Below are 15,035 nucleotides of genomic sequence, written 5' to 3' on the forward strand. Positions count from 1 at the left end.
AACGGATGAGACAAGAACAGTAAATACAGACAAACAACAACATTTGACAACATGGTGACAGAGGAACCCAACGATGATGCAAAATAAAAACAGTCCAACTGGACAATACAAGCCAACACAGCGACCCACATGCGAACCCAGCGATGAAATTTGACATCGGCTAATTTTTGGCTTGGTTTTCGGTGTGTGTGTGTGTATTCTCGTGAAATTATCTTTTGTTTGACAGTTCTGAAGGTTTTTCTCTATGACACACGATAGATAGTTCTGCGATCAGAGACATCGTTTGCGTTTGATTTAAAGTGTTATTTTTAGTCATCGAGGAAAACCTGAGAATGGACAAATCCAGAGAACACAAGCCATACCCAGTCAATGTCAAAGACAACACAACGAATTCCACGGAAGGCTTGTTTTCTTTGTCCATTCTCCAGGTTTTCTCTACGATGTGCAGTGTAAACCGGAGATGATTTTTTTTTTTTTTTAAATGAATCCACCCCAAGGCAAGGATCGTTCGAAGGGAAATATTTCGGGCTTAATGATGTGCATAGGCTTTCACGGCCATCGTCTGAAGTAACTTGGCTCTCGGGTTGTAGCCGCGTCCTTGGGCGGATAATTCACAGACGTTTTCGGTCGACATTGCAGTCGCCATCATCAGTGAGCAGTTACTTAACTCACTAGTTAACTGCTCCCTGATGATGCCGGCTGCAATGTCGACCGAATCACGTCGGTGAATTATTCGCCAAGGACGCGGCTACAAACCCAGAAGCCAAAGCTACTTCCATTTCGGGGTTGTAATATAATTAGAGACCGGAAAAATTCGCAGATTCATTTCGCGATAGTCTGAAATTCATATACTTATACCTTTAAGCTGCTTTTCCTATTGGCCCACTGTTCGTCTGGGCAACTCTGAGCCAACGAGAAACCCTCAACCAAAGAAATGGACGAATCACGGGCAAAACCAGTTGAGACGACTCACAAAGTCAGCAGCCAAACGAACTGGCGTTATTTGCCCCGAGTGTACAGATGACTGTGTAGACTATCCTGGAGGTCATCGAAACCGCGAATTTTTCAGGTACCTAGTAATATAATATGCAGAGACCTGAAAAAAATCGCGGATTCAATTCGCGATATGCTAAAATTCAAACAGTTATACACCTATGCTGCTTCTGCCATTGGCTCACAACTCATCTTCACGACTCTGGGCCGATAGGAAAGAAACACCCAACACCAAATCTGTAACGAATCACTGACAGGCTACCACGTTTGGGACGTCTCACCCGACAGCAGCCAATGAGTGGGTGACATTTTCCCGAGTATACGTAGAGCTGCGGAGTTCATCCTAGCGGTCCATTGAACCCGCGCGAATTTTTCCGGTCCCTAATAATATGTATTTTTTTCCCTTCCTGTCTTTTGCGCGGTATATTTTAGTTCTGTGCCTGTGGCCGAAGAGCTGGCGCGGCGAGCAACGCGTATTGATCACCGGAGGCCCCACGGCGCGCGCGCGCGCAGAGAAGGGTGGCCCTCTTCCCCCTCCCCCCGTCGAGGGTCGATGCGACGGGCAGTGGGAGTCGGGGATCAATGCCTGACGAGGCGGGACGATCGCGCGCGGTGCAGGCCCGACTAGCGGCGTTCTCCGTCGCCGGCGAGGCCCTGCTGGGCGCTGGTCGCCGACGTCGACGTCGCGGTGGTAGTGCTCGCGGTGGAGCCGGTGGAGCCGGTGGAGCCGGTGGCCGATGCAAACCCTGCGGAAGAAGACCAGCCCGTGCAAGTGTGAGTGCGTCCGCCCCCGCGGAAGTGAGACGAAAAAAGATCGCAGCTTGTGTCCGAGAAGGGTCGCGGCCGAGACAGGTATAAAGAGGCAGGAAACGTATCGCAGAGACGTTCCGCGAACGGCGCTGCTGCATCAGTCGCCATCATCCCCTGACGATGGCGGCGACCGCAGTTCGGGCCGAAACGTCGTATAGATGTCTTCGCCCTTTTTATACGCGGCCGCGACCCCCGGAAGCCCGAGCGTCTCGAGGAGTAGACAATTAAATTAAAAAAAAAAAAATACTTTTTTTTTTTTTGGTTTAAGATATAATTAACCCCTTTAGAAATTCACGAGATAAACAGGTACTTTGAGAGTGTAGACAACTGAACAGAATGTTTCTGATAGGTAGGCACCTGAAAAATTCGCGGGTTTCGATGACCTCCAGGATAGTCTACACGGTCCACTTGTACGCTCGGGCAAATAACGCCAGTTCGTTTGGCTGCTGACTAGTAAAGTCGTCTCAACTGGTATTGCCCCCGAGATTCGTCACTTCTTCGGTTGGAGGGGTTTCTCATTGGCCCAGAGTAAACCAGTGAGCCAATAGCTAAAGCAGCTTAAAGGTATACGTGTATGAATGTCAGACTATCGCGAAATGAATCTGCGAATTTTTCCGGTCTCTACTGATAGGCTTAACATTGATTTATAAAAAATCGTTATCAGAAAATCCACACAAAATGGATGATTTTAGAGAGAGAAAAAAAAACGGGTGATGTTAAAATAATAAATAACCCGGGGTTTCATCAACCCCTCCACCCCCGGCTACGGTAAGCAGGTCCCAGGTACAATTCGCGAAGCCCCCGAGGTGCAGCCTAGTGTAACCCTTCCTGCGGGAACAGCTGAGGATCGATGACGGGGGCAGAGTGGGGCTGCGTCCGCGATATCGCCCGGCGACAGTCTGCGAGTCGCACCGAGACTTCCAGTCCATCAGTACATCAGAGATCGCAATAAGTAGGGACCTGAAAAATTCGCGGGTTTCGATGACCTCCAGGATAGTCTACACCGGTCCTCTGTACACTCGGGGCAAATAACAGCCAGTTCGTTGGCTGCTGACTTTGTGTGTCGTCTAACTCGTTTGCTCGTGATTCGTCACTTCTTTGGTTAAGGGTTTCTTATTGGCTCAGAGTTGCCTAGACGAGCAGTGCGCCAATAGGAAAAGCAGCTAATAGGTATAAGTATGTGAATTTCAAACTATCGCGAAATGAATCTGCGAATTTTTCCGGTCTCTAGTAATTAGAGGCAGGCATTTTTCGTGAATAAATCCGAACGCCTGTTAGACTGCAACAATAGGCATACCCCCACCGGCGGTTTCTTCCTTGAGAATTGCCGGCCGTCTGAGAGAGAAGCCGTTGCCTTTTTTTGACCGAGCCACTCAGGACGTATGAATCACTGTGATTGGTGTTGTTATCAATCGACATGTACCTGAGAGAACTTCACCCCAATCACGAAACACAGACGGTGCTACAGTATTTTTTAACTTGTAACTAGTGTCTGAATATTTTTCGCGAAATATGCATGGACCCTGATCATGACACATTCTTGGGACGAGTCTTGCAAAGAGGAGTATTGATTCAAAACATTACCACTGGTTCACATTGCATGTCACGGAAAAAAAAAGTATACCCTGAAGAATGGACAAAGAAAAAAAAAGAATGTTAAATGCACCTAAAGACGGCACGGAGAATTCCGTGTCACAGCACAGACTAACACAGCGGTGTGCAAGATCTCAGTTCCCGAAACGTCGAAACTTTCTTGTCTTACTGTGTTCATCTGTACTGTCGTCGTATAGTTGCCAGAATATCGGTTTGGTATCATCGTTGGGTTTCTCTGCTCGTCGCTGTGTGATCCAAGGTTGTTGTTTGCCTGTATTTACTGTTCTTGTTGCATCTGTCTCGTCCTTGTCAACCCACTGTATTAATCCGTGCTGTGATATTGCCCCGACTAACACCTTCGACCGAATTATTTGTGCCATCTGTACATTTAACATTATGACGTTGACTAATTTCGACTAGTTTTCTGTGTTTGTTTTAATTATTTCTTTGTCCATTCTTTAAGTTTTCTCCATGACATACAGTGTAAACCAGCAAAGGCGTACGTCCAAAAAAATGTTTTAAATCAAAGATCACAATTTTTTGAATATTAAAAAAACATTATCAAACAACGTAATACTATTCGTTAGTTTAAGAAATTATTTGTTAATAAAATATAAGTAATTCAGATACAGAAAATCTTTCGTACAGTATAATTAATGATTTTTAAAGGTTTTAGAATAAGTGGAGTTTATGTGAATTTTGTATGTTTAGACAAACCTGTATAAAGTAAAAAAGAAAAACCTCTCAGTGATTTGTTTAAAAAAAAATTGAAATTATTAAAGTAAGATATGTAAGCGAACAACTGTTAATATACATTTTACTATCGCCTTTAATTAACTTTTTTATAAAATATGCCACACCTAGGCGTCAAAAACCATTAAATATTTATTTAAAAAAATATACTGCTGTTAATAAACATTTTATACAAGAACTTAACTAAGTCTTATACTTTTGGTGGGACCCGAACATTGCAGATTTTTGGAATGGCATCGTGGCGTTGAAGCACAGTTTTTTTTTTTTTAGCTACTCGGAAAACACGTTAAAGTACAAATTTACGAACATGTGTAATTTTGCATGAATATTTCTATTCAATTAAACAAAAAAAACAGTGTACAGTTCCGTAGTGATTTTTTTCTTTCTATAGTGCAGCTTGCTAATCTGATTTTAAATACCGTTGTAGTATTACATTTTTAAGTTCTCTTTAAAGCTATAGTGACATGATAATGCGGCATTGTCGTGGTTCCTAAAATGCCGGTTTAAAGACCTTTAATTAAATAGCTTAAGCTCCTTGTAACCAAGTGTTAGATATTTCATTACTACTGCATAAAAATAAAACCACTTACCATGCACAACTTCTTTAAAAGGCTGTCCAGAAAAAAATACCACAAACAGAATTCTCTGACCTTTGACTGATTTCACGAGCAATTTTATGACTGTTTGCTGAAATCTAAAATCTCATGTAATCATCTCATTTACTACCTAATAACTCGTAGCTTATCTCTCGCAATTTCAGGGTATTGCTGATATTTTACCACTTTAAAAAAAGTATGTGATTAATTCCAAACTTTTTAACAAAAAAAACATTAAAAAAGAAATACAGCACAAGGTTAAGACACAGACCTCACATCCAGGATTTAATATTATAAAAATTTATTTTTGAATTTTGAAGTATTTTGGAAAATAGAAACACACTAGTACATTATAAACTCCTTAGAGGGGAAAAAAAAGGATACCATATTTTGCCATATTTGTTTAATGCTTTTTAAGACAAAAAGCGTAAATATGGTTAGAAATTAGAGTTATATCTTTGAATATACAAATATAACACTATAAAATAATAGCAGGAATGTATAATTGATAGTCATCAGATACTTGTTTAAGAAAACTGTCAAACTATAAAATTAAAATTATTTATATATATGAATAAATCGCATTTAAAATAAAATATATTTATTTAAAAATAAAAAAGGTCCGGAGTATAAAAGATTAAATTCTTAAAAAAACCGAAAATATTAAAATTTCTGTTGTGGCAATGCGTATGCCTGTTTAATTTTTAGTTAAAATTAAGTCTCCCGAATTTATAACTCCCGTTTTAGTGTATTCCAAAATTATGTAGCCTACATTTTACCTTGATGAAATTACATTTACCTCATTTGCACCACGTAAGGTAGCTAATTAAAAATGTTTGTGAAACACGTGCTCATATTATTTTAATTATAATTCAGAAAACAACCAAAACATAAATTTTTTTCTCTACTTCCTCTAGTTAATTTAGTCACTGCTTCTTCAATGTCGTGGCAAAACTGTGAACAAAGTAAAAAAAAAAAAAGCTGGAACATATGCACGAGGTGGTGATTTTTAAATACACTCCCAGGTATCATCAGAAATAGCATTCAGCCTCATAAGCAAAAAAAAAAATACTAGGTACCACAATTGTACAGTTAATGTGGCACGGAGTTACGAATTGTCAGGATACGACTTGCTGTGACGTAGGCATTTGAAGTGACTTTTTAACCTGCCCAAAACATAGCGGAAATGGTGCTTAATGACGTCTGATGTTGGTTAGTAATTAATTTGAATTAGAATCTCCAACGTTAAAAACATTCACTTTCATAAAAAAAAACTAATTTAAAACTGTTTTCACCGTGTAAACACTACACTGCAGCCAATGTTTTGCACGTCTAACCAATATGGCGCAGATCATGAAAAGTCATTTAAAACTGTTTCCACACTGAAAACGCTTCATTTCAGTCAATGTTTTGGGCGTCTAACCAATATGGCGCAGACCGTGAAAAGTCATTTAAAACTGTTTCCACACTGAAAACGCTTCATTTCAGTCAATGTTTTGGGCGTCTAACCAATATGGCGCAGATCATGAAAAGTCATTTCAAACTGTTTCCACACTGAAAACGCTTCATTTCAGTCAATGTTTTGGGCGTCTAACCAATATGGCGCAGAACATGAAAAGTCATTTAAAACTGTTTCCACACTGAAAATGCTTCACTGCAGCCAATGTTTTGGGCGTCTAACCAATATGGCGCAACGATTAGCTGAAGAGGAAAAAAAGGTTCACGCACTTACCTTGCAAGACGTGATCACCCCCTGCAGCGCCACAATTTCATCGTTAATGGGTTCGCCACACAGGCCCAGCCTTTGTAGAACCAGAGCTTTAGAATTCCCTGACATCCCTACTAATATTACTAATACCTATTATAAATGCGAAAGTGTGTTTGTCTGCTTGTCCTTTTTTCACACAGCAACGGAGCAATGGGTCGACAAAATGTTTTGCATATATATACGTTTATGAGCTAGAGAGTGAGACTACACATAATTATGAAATTAGAGGGCCTGAAAAAAGGGTAAATTCAGTTTTACAATAGAAAATCATAGGACGTAGGTCATAGAGACACAAACAGTGGTTTTCTCTATGTCTGGCCACATGGTCATATAGTAAGGTCTGACAACTTCCTACCCTTCTCCTTGGCGAAACCCATCCGCTTAGTGAAGTTCGCAGATGCCAGTGAACCGAAGGTGCTAATAAACGATTTAAATGTCGCCAATATATGGCATTGCCTTGAATTCGTAACGCACCTTTCTTTTGCCTATGGGTTTGCCTGCCTTTCCACAAAATGAAACTGAAGATTTTCACCCCGGTTTTGCTGATGTGAAGCCTTCATGCACCGACATTGTGCAATAAGTGAGATTTTAAAGTCAGAATTTTGCCGTTTTCCAAGTGTAGATATGTCCTACAGAATTGAAACCCGGTAGTGATGTTCCTTATGTTATAATGATTTTAGTCCGGGCAAGGCCGGGTACTGCAGCTGGTAACGTATATTTACCTGACTAGACCCCCCACATCATTCTGTGGGCCCCGTTGCTAGAAGTCATGATGCGCCCCCCCCCCCCCCCCCCCTTTTTTTAACGGATATAAAAAAATGTTTTTTCCTTTATGTATATTGTTTTAATTATATTTTTTAACCTTTTCACAATTATTTTTAAAACACATTAAAACTAGTTTTAAGTCAGTGTTTCGATTTTCAACGTAAATTGATTTTGAATAATGGCAAATAAATGAGTGTAAGTGTTCCGCACTGTCAACATGGTGTCACGTCCAATTGGTGGTGGTTTTGTTACTCACAGTTGTAGATTCAGACACGTTCTGTAGGCACAGCATATTCCGAATAATAATACTCTGGTGTAATATCTCATCGGTAACTAAATTTAGGCCTGTTACTGTTTAATTGTTTTCTATGATTTATTTAAAATGGTCTACTTTTTTGTTTTAAGTTTTTTTCTTTCCTTCGCAGGCCCCCTAGACCCATGGGCCCCGTTGCCATAGCAACGGTAGCACCGGCCATGTGGGGGTCCTGTACCTGACCATTCCCTGACTTCTTTCAAAAATTAAAATCCCCTGACCATTACGAGTTTTCCCTGTTTCGCCTGACACTGGTCATCCTGTTGGGATCCAAGTATGTGCGCCGGGGTGCCATTTGTAAACATCAGCAAACCGTAAGCCAAAGTTACCCCCCACACAGAGAAAAAAGGTTTGATTGAATCAAACAAATATATGATTATATAATATGGCGAAACAAATATTTACTTGGTGGAACAAAATATTTTGTAAGCTTAACCAAACTCGGTAAGTAACAAAAATGATTTGTTACACCTAACCAAATATACATTTGAGTTGACAAAATAATTTTGCTGGGTGAACAGAATCTTTCCTACTACAAAATATTTGTTTCAATTAACAAAATATATTTATTTCGCCATATACAAACAAATATTTTGTTGAAGCAAACAAACCTTTCTCTCGGTGCATGCGCAGCAGACAAGGATAGGTCGATATGTGCCGTTAAGTCTGTAGCTGCCGACGCGACGGTAAAGATTATCTCACTCTTAGGCCGGTATTCCAAGACACAAAAATAAGGGTTTAGGGGTTGAATATGCTACACCTGTACCCTAAAAGTACTCCTAGTGCACGATAGGGCTCAGCCAGTCCCTTATTTTTAGGCAACCGATTTTGGTGTCATATCCGCGCAGAGCTCACTTTTTTCAATGATTAGGTTTAGATCGCTGAATCACATCAGACACCATTGACTCGGATATAGTCATGTTTGTGATCATCAGGGGACGTACCAAGCATGTTGGTGTGCCAAATGAAACTTTATGGTGACGAATCTAGCCTGGAATACATTTGGTACAATTTAATGGCCAAAACAAGAAATAATAGAAACTTTAAAAGTACTTGAGAAACTTATAATTACACAATTTAATTCGCACGACAGTGCTGCTTTATGTAGGATATTTGGCGTAGAAGAAGTATCCATAGTTGCCAAACGTTTGCTAGAATGCAGTGAAATCAATTTCTAGCTTCGTTCGGGGCACAGTTTATTAAAACTGTTGCTTTTTCGTTACCCTACAGGGATTGGGTTCGAACACGTTCTGGAATACGATCTGCGAGTAAAGTCACAAGTTACTACAACGTATCAAAACCCTATAAAACTTAAAAATAAATTTAAAAAAAAGGGGTTGTCTGTAAATTCGGTTTACGGACGATAATTTTACGTGATAACGTCTTATCAAATTTTTTTTAAATTGCAGCTTTTAAAAAGCCCGCCTTAACCTTTTTGATATCATAGAAGATTTTCTCGCACGGTGGTTGGCCGGTTCTTGCACGCTCGGCTCAGGCGGAATGTGACACTTTTTCGTGCGTGCAGCCGGCGTTCGTCGATTTATAAGACGTTATCACGTCAAAAAAAAGACTTGATAATTCTGATCAAAAGCATGGGTTTAGTATTTTTTTTTTATTTCGACGAGGAACTTTGCTAACGGGCCGCGGGTCGCTCGCTGGTCACGTGGTCGACACTATACACGCCCTCCCAGCGGGACGGGGAATCCGCCTCTAATCGCCAGAGCGGGAAGCCACTCCGTCAGCCCGGGGCTACGTGAATATTTCACGCTCTCGCCTCGCGTCACTATCGACCCCTCGAGTCTTCGTCCTTGTTCTCCACCACGGTCATGTACATACTAGACAGGTCCGGCAAACTTAACCTTCATTCTCCGTCCTCTTAGCGAAGCTTGCGGCGGCCTGCGAACTAACGGCGCTAGTAGTAGTTGAGCCCACCATTAAAAATTGGGTTAAATTGGAGTTTCGTGTAAAGGTAGGTATATTAAAAAAAAAAAAAAGAAGCGCTTTCAGCGTCGGGTAAATTTAGGTTATTTGACGTGATAACGTCTTATAAATCGATGAACGCCGGCTGCACGCACGAAAAAATGTCACGTTCCGCCTGAGCCGAGCGTGTAATAAACCGGCCAACCACCGTGCGAGAAAATCTTCTATAATATAAAAACAGTATAAGGCGGGCTTTTTAAAAGCAGCAATTAAAAAAAATTTGAATTATTTGTCCAGTTTCGTCATTTGAAATTAACAATTTATTGACATTGATTTGATTTCAGTTTATTTCTATAACTAATTGTTCGTGATTATATTTAAACAATTTAATTTAATTAAATTTGAAAAAACTCTAAATAATATTTGAAAATTAAAAAGTATACAATTATTCATCAATGTTTTCTTATGACGTTATCACGTAAAATTATCGTCCGTAAATCGTCTTTACAGATTAACCCCCCCCCCCCCCCCATTTTTTTCACTTTTATTAAGTTTAATTATATGTTTTAAAATTTCTGGTCTGCGAATAAAACGATTCGATAGTCGACGTAGCTGCTCCAGCAGTGGATCCCAGCCAGTCCTCGGCATGTCCGGGACAGCGAGGCGCGAGCCTAACAGCTGTCAGATCTGAGCGGCAACCATGCCATTACACGGCGGAGAAATGCAGGTTCCTTGGGTGCTTCCTTGAATCTCTGCCGAATGTTTCACGCCTAAAAAAAAAATTATTCTGAAAAAATAGGTTGCGCTATGTTCCACACGAGTGTGTTTGTGCGCCGTGCAGACAAGAATGAGCAATTGCGTTTCCTGGGAGAAGAGGTTAGGTTAGGTCAGGTCAGGCTAGGTTAGGCTTGGTTAGGCTAGGTTAGGCTAGGCTAGGCTAGGTTAGGTTAGGTTATATTGTGTTGCGCTATGTTGCACACGAGTATGTTTGTGTGCCGCGCAGACAAGAATGAGCCAACGCAGTTCCTGGTAGAAGGGGTCAGGTTAGGTTATGTTAGGTTATATTGTGTTGCGCTATGTTCCACACGAGTGTGTTTGTGTGCCGTGCAGACAAGAATGAGCAATTGCGGTTCCTGGGAGAAGGGGTTAAGTTAGGTTATGTTGTGTTGTGTTGTGTTGTGTTTAACACGAGTGTGTTCGTGTGCCGTGCAGACAAGAATGAGCCATCGCGGTTCCTGGGAGAAGGGGTTAAGTTAGGTTATGTTGTGTTGTGTTGTGTTGTGTTTAACACGAGTGTGTTCGTGTGCCGTGCAGACAAGAATGAGCCATCGCGGTTCCTGGGAGAAGGGGTGAGCTTCAAGGCGAAGCTGATCGGCATCCTGGAGGTGAGCGAGGCGCGCGGGGACCGCATGTGCCAGGAGGCGCTCGCCGACCTCAAGATGGCGATCCGCGCGGCGGGCGAGCACAAGCAGCGCATCAGCATCAACATCGCCATCGACGGCCTGCGCCTGCGCGACGAGAAGACCGGGGTAATTACCCTCTATATCCCTCTCTGCTTCACCCGCCGCTGATCCCGCGGGGCGACTGAAATGCTGCCCCTTGGAAGGGCAGCCCTTCAGGATTTTTCTGACAGTGGTTAGTTTGTAAAGGGACTGGAAGGGCAGCCTTTCCTGTATCTTAAAATGTGTCTATTTTCGTAATTTTATAATCCTGAATTGTTTCCCCTTGGATGGACAGCCCTTCAGGATTTTTCTGACAGTGGTTAGGTTGTAAAGTGACCTAACCTAACCTAACCTGACCTAACCTAAACTAACCACTGTCAGAAAAATCCTGAAGGGATGCCAATCCAAGGGGCAACAATTCAAACAACCTTACAAAAACACCACTGTCAGAAAAATCCTGATGGGTTGCCCTTCCAAGGGGCAACAATTCAGACAACCTTTCAAAAACACCACTGTCAGAAAAATCCTGATGGGTTACCCTTCCAAGGGGCAACAATTCAGGATTATAAAATTACGAAAATAGACACATTTTAAGATACAGGAAAGGCTGCCCTTCCAGTCACTTTACAAGCTAACCACTGTCAGAAAAATCCTGAAGGGCTGCCCATCCAAGGGGCAACAATTCAGTCAACCTTTCAAAAACACTACTGTCAGAAAAATCCTGATGGGCTGCCCTTCCAAGGGGCAAGTTTTCAGGATTATTTAAACACTTAAAGAAACATGTTTTAAGAAATGGATGGGCTGCCCTTCCAGTCGTTGTACAAACAAACCATTGCCAGAAAAATCCTGAAGGGCTGCCCTTCCAAGGGGCAACAATTCAGCTGCCCCGATCCCGTAGCCATGGCCCTCCATATTCGATCACGGGCCCAAGACCCAGGATCGGAGACGGCCCCTCCCCTTCCCACAACAATTTTACAATCACGTGCCACATTACAATTGCATGGTTATTTCTTACCTACACTCTTTTTTAGAATGTTATTTAACCTGAAAATACGGGGTGAAATTATGGTTACTATTTTATAAGTCCAAACTAAGCTTTATTTATAAAAATATTTTACTTTAAAAATAACCACGGCGAATATGTATATTTAATTTCACACACTGAGATAAAAATAAACGGGGCTGGGCCCTCCAGGTGTCCACCCATCCCCACCCTTGTGGGGGGCCCAAGCGCGGCTCCAGAAGGGGGGCGGTGGGGGCGACAACCCCTCCCGAGACCAATTTTATTGATTAGTGTATATTTATGTTTACTTAAACATTTAATTTCATATGTTAAACTTATATCTCATCAAAAGTTGCATGGAGCTACTAAGGTTCTGTATTTGAAACCTGTAATTTGTAAATAATATTCCAAGGCCAATATCTGACCACTTTCATTTTTTTTTTTGCAAATACGACCTTTCGTTGTGCGATAGCCCCTCCCGAAAAGTCATCCTGAAGCCGCCATTGGTGGGGGCCATGCCCGTAGCTCAGCATCGAGCCGAGTGAGCTAGTCTCTCAGTACTCGCCGCTGATGTGCGAACATAACCTCGGTAACGAGCAAATTCATGTGCTTTAATGTTACAAATACACTTTATGATATATAACTCGGACACCAACTTTAACGTAAAATGCTTTAAAACAATGCCGAGTGTGATAAATAGGCTACCATGAAAATGATTCATTTTAGAGAAACGGTAAAAATTCCCCTCCACCCTTTTTTGTTTAAAAAAACCCCTAACTATGATTTTGTTTAACAAAATGGCAAATATCGTTTTTGAGGATATAATTATTTAGGCGCGTTGTGGGCGAAATTTTACTACGCACCAGAATTGCAATGAAATAAGCGCGCATTACACAACGGAAATCTGACATGCATGCAGAAACTGCTATAGCCACAAGCCGAAGTCGACAAGATGGCGGACCCATGGGGGATGTACTTAGGGTTGCCAACCGTCCCGTATTGTACGGGATTTCCCGTATTCCGTGACTAAAAGAATTATCCCGTACGTAGGCAGGACGGGACGTGATATTTCCCGTATCTTGTTTAAAGTTCAATTCACACACCTGCATAAAATTGAAAAAGTATTTTCCCGCCTGCGCCGCACCACCTGTTATATGTATTGCTACATTGCGAGGCTCCGTTTACTCCGCAGTTCACTGGCCACCAAATAGTTCATGTTGACACCGACAGGTGGCATCACTCGTCCGCGCTTAGTCTGTCATGTTTATGTTGATATTGTGTTGAGTTGAAAACGGATAAAGTTGAGTAAATCGGGTAAATTTGAGTAAATCGGGTAAAGTTGAGTTGAAAAAAATGTGCGATTCGCCACCGCGAAAAAAGAAACGGCTGTGCGTTTATTTAGTTCGATAGGAACATAACTATAAGTGGCTAACATGTAGTGATAATAGTTACAAAGCCAAATGTGTACTTTGCAAAAGAGAGTTTTCAATAGCACACGGCGGCGAAAACGATGTAAAACAGCATGCTTCAACATTGTTACATAGAAACACGGTTCAACAAGCAAATGCGAGTGAAAAAACTAAGATGAACAGTTATTTAGTATAACAAGGCACTAGCGATCAAAATTCTGTTCTAGCATCTGAACTAGCTCTATGTTAATTGTAATACCAAATTGATACGGCATACGAAAACTGCTAAAAAAAAAAACCAATTTCCATCTAGAAATTTAAATTTTTCCGGGGGATGGCCCCCGGACCCCCCGCTCTATTAGGTGGGGTTCAGTGTCCCTTATGGTCAGGGTGAAATAGTTGGTAACCCTAGATGTACTAAGTGTATTCAAGTGCCAAAGTAAACTTTACGGTAGTGAAACTATCCTGGAATATTTTTTTGTAAACTTGAATAGTCAGTTACAACAAAATATAATAGCAACTCTAAAATACCTATAATTTATTAGCCAGCAAAAGTTTCGTTGCAGAATGGTGATTTAAAAACGTCTGAAAAAAAAAACTTTAAATCGAAAACTATACGACACTGTGATTGACATAATCAACTGTTCTCAGCTTGACTTTGAGTTATAGGACATGTATACTTGTTATTTTACTGATTTTAACCAGTCCGTAATTTAATTTAATAAACAAAATTTGTAAAGCATTAAGAAAAATTATATTACTCAACACTGGCTGCGGGGCTCTGCTTTGCACGGGTGGATACATTTTTTTTAGCAGAGCAAGTTTATGTCATAATTTACAATAAAACACAAGACAGATAAATTAATGTCAAGTTACATTTCTTTTTGTATTTGGACTTCAAATAAAAGTGTAGGTACCTATTTAACCAATGCCGTGTCTATTGGATGGCAAAGATACTTAAAGAAAGATTAGATTAATATCAGAAAGTTTTTTTCACTTCCTAGATATCCTACATAAGATACATAATATACATTAAAAGATATAACTATATAATCTTTCGGCAGTGCCGGCACGAAATGTTTATTATGTTATATCTGGAACGGATAAATTAGCGTAAGCCAAGAAATCAATCAGTTTGTCCCTTTTTTTTTTTCAGTTAAAAATTCAAATATTGCTGTATCTCACAGAAACATACAAAATAATGTTAAGATAAAACTTAGTTTATGTCCATCTGGTATAATGTAGCTTAATAAAAGTGAAATAATTTGTGGAATCGTTTCAGAAGTCATCAAGTTTACTTCTTACAAATAAAAAACTCACTCTTTCTCTTTTATAATATTAGTGTAGATAATAAGCTTAATTGCATTTCAATCTCCGCTTACTGTCAGCCATAATGAATGTCGCACAAATGATAGCATACATTCGCGGGAATCACTACAAAAATGTACGAAACGTAACAGTTATTTATATGGAAATACCTTAGCGATGGAGAAGTGTATTTTGTCATGTCCCATTCTGCATTCTTCCTCGTCGCGTGAATCATAAAAGTGGCACATTGTGATGTCACAGTAACGATGCACTTTTCAAGGTAATCAAGCTAGTTATATGAGCTAATATTGTAATAGGGACAATACAGGAAACTCGTAAGAAATACGTGAGACAGCGATGTC

The 15,035-nt window shown here is 40.7% G+C and overlaps 1 protein-coding gene across 1 annotated transcript in view; it reads left to right on the top strand.

The window, feature by feature from the left end:
* Nucleotides 1-1,730: 1,730 nt before the first annotated feature.
* Nucleotides 1,731-15,035, top strand: part of LOC134540300 (protein disabled) — a 32,045-nt gene continuing 18,740 nt past the window's right edge. Inside the window, exons 1-2 of the mRNA XM_063382959.1 lie at nt 1,731-1,767; nt 10,826-11,040. Coding sequence (XP_063239029.1) covers nt 1,731-1,767; nt 10,826-11,040 — 252 coding nt within the window. The remainder of the gene's footprint in view (nt 1,768-10,825; nt 11,041-15,035) is intronic.

The sequence above is a fragment of the Bacillus rossius genome, chromosome 16 (genome assembly GCF_032445375.1).
Source record: "Bacillus rossius redtenbacheri isolate Brsri chromosome 16, Brsri_v3, whole genome shotgun sequence".
Taxonomy (NCBI): Eukaryota; Metazoa; Arthropoda; class Insecta; order Phasmatodea; family Bacillidae; genus Bacillus; species Bacillus rossius.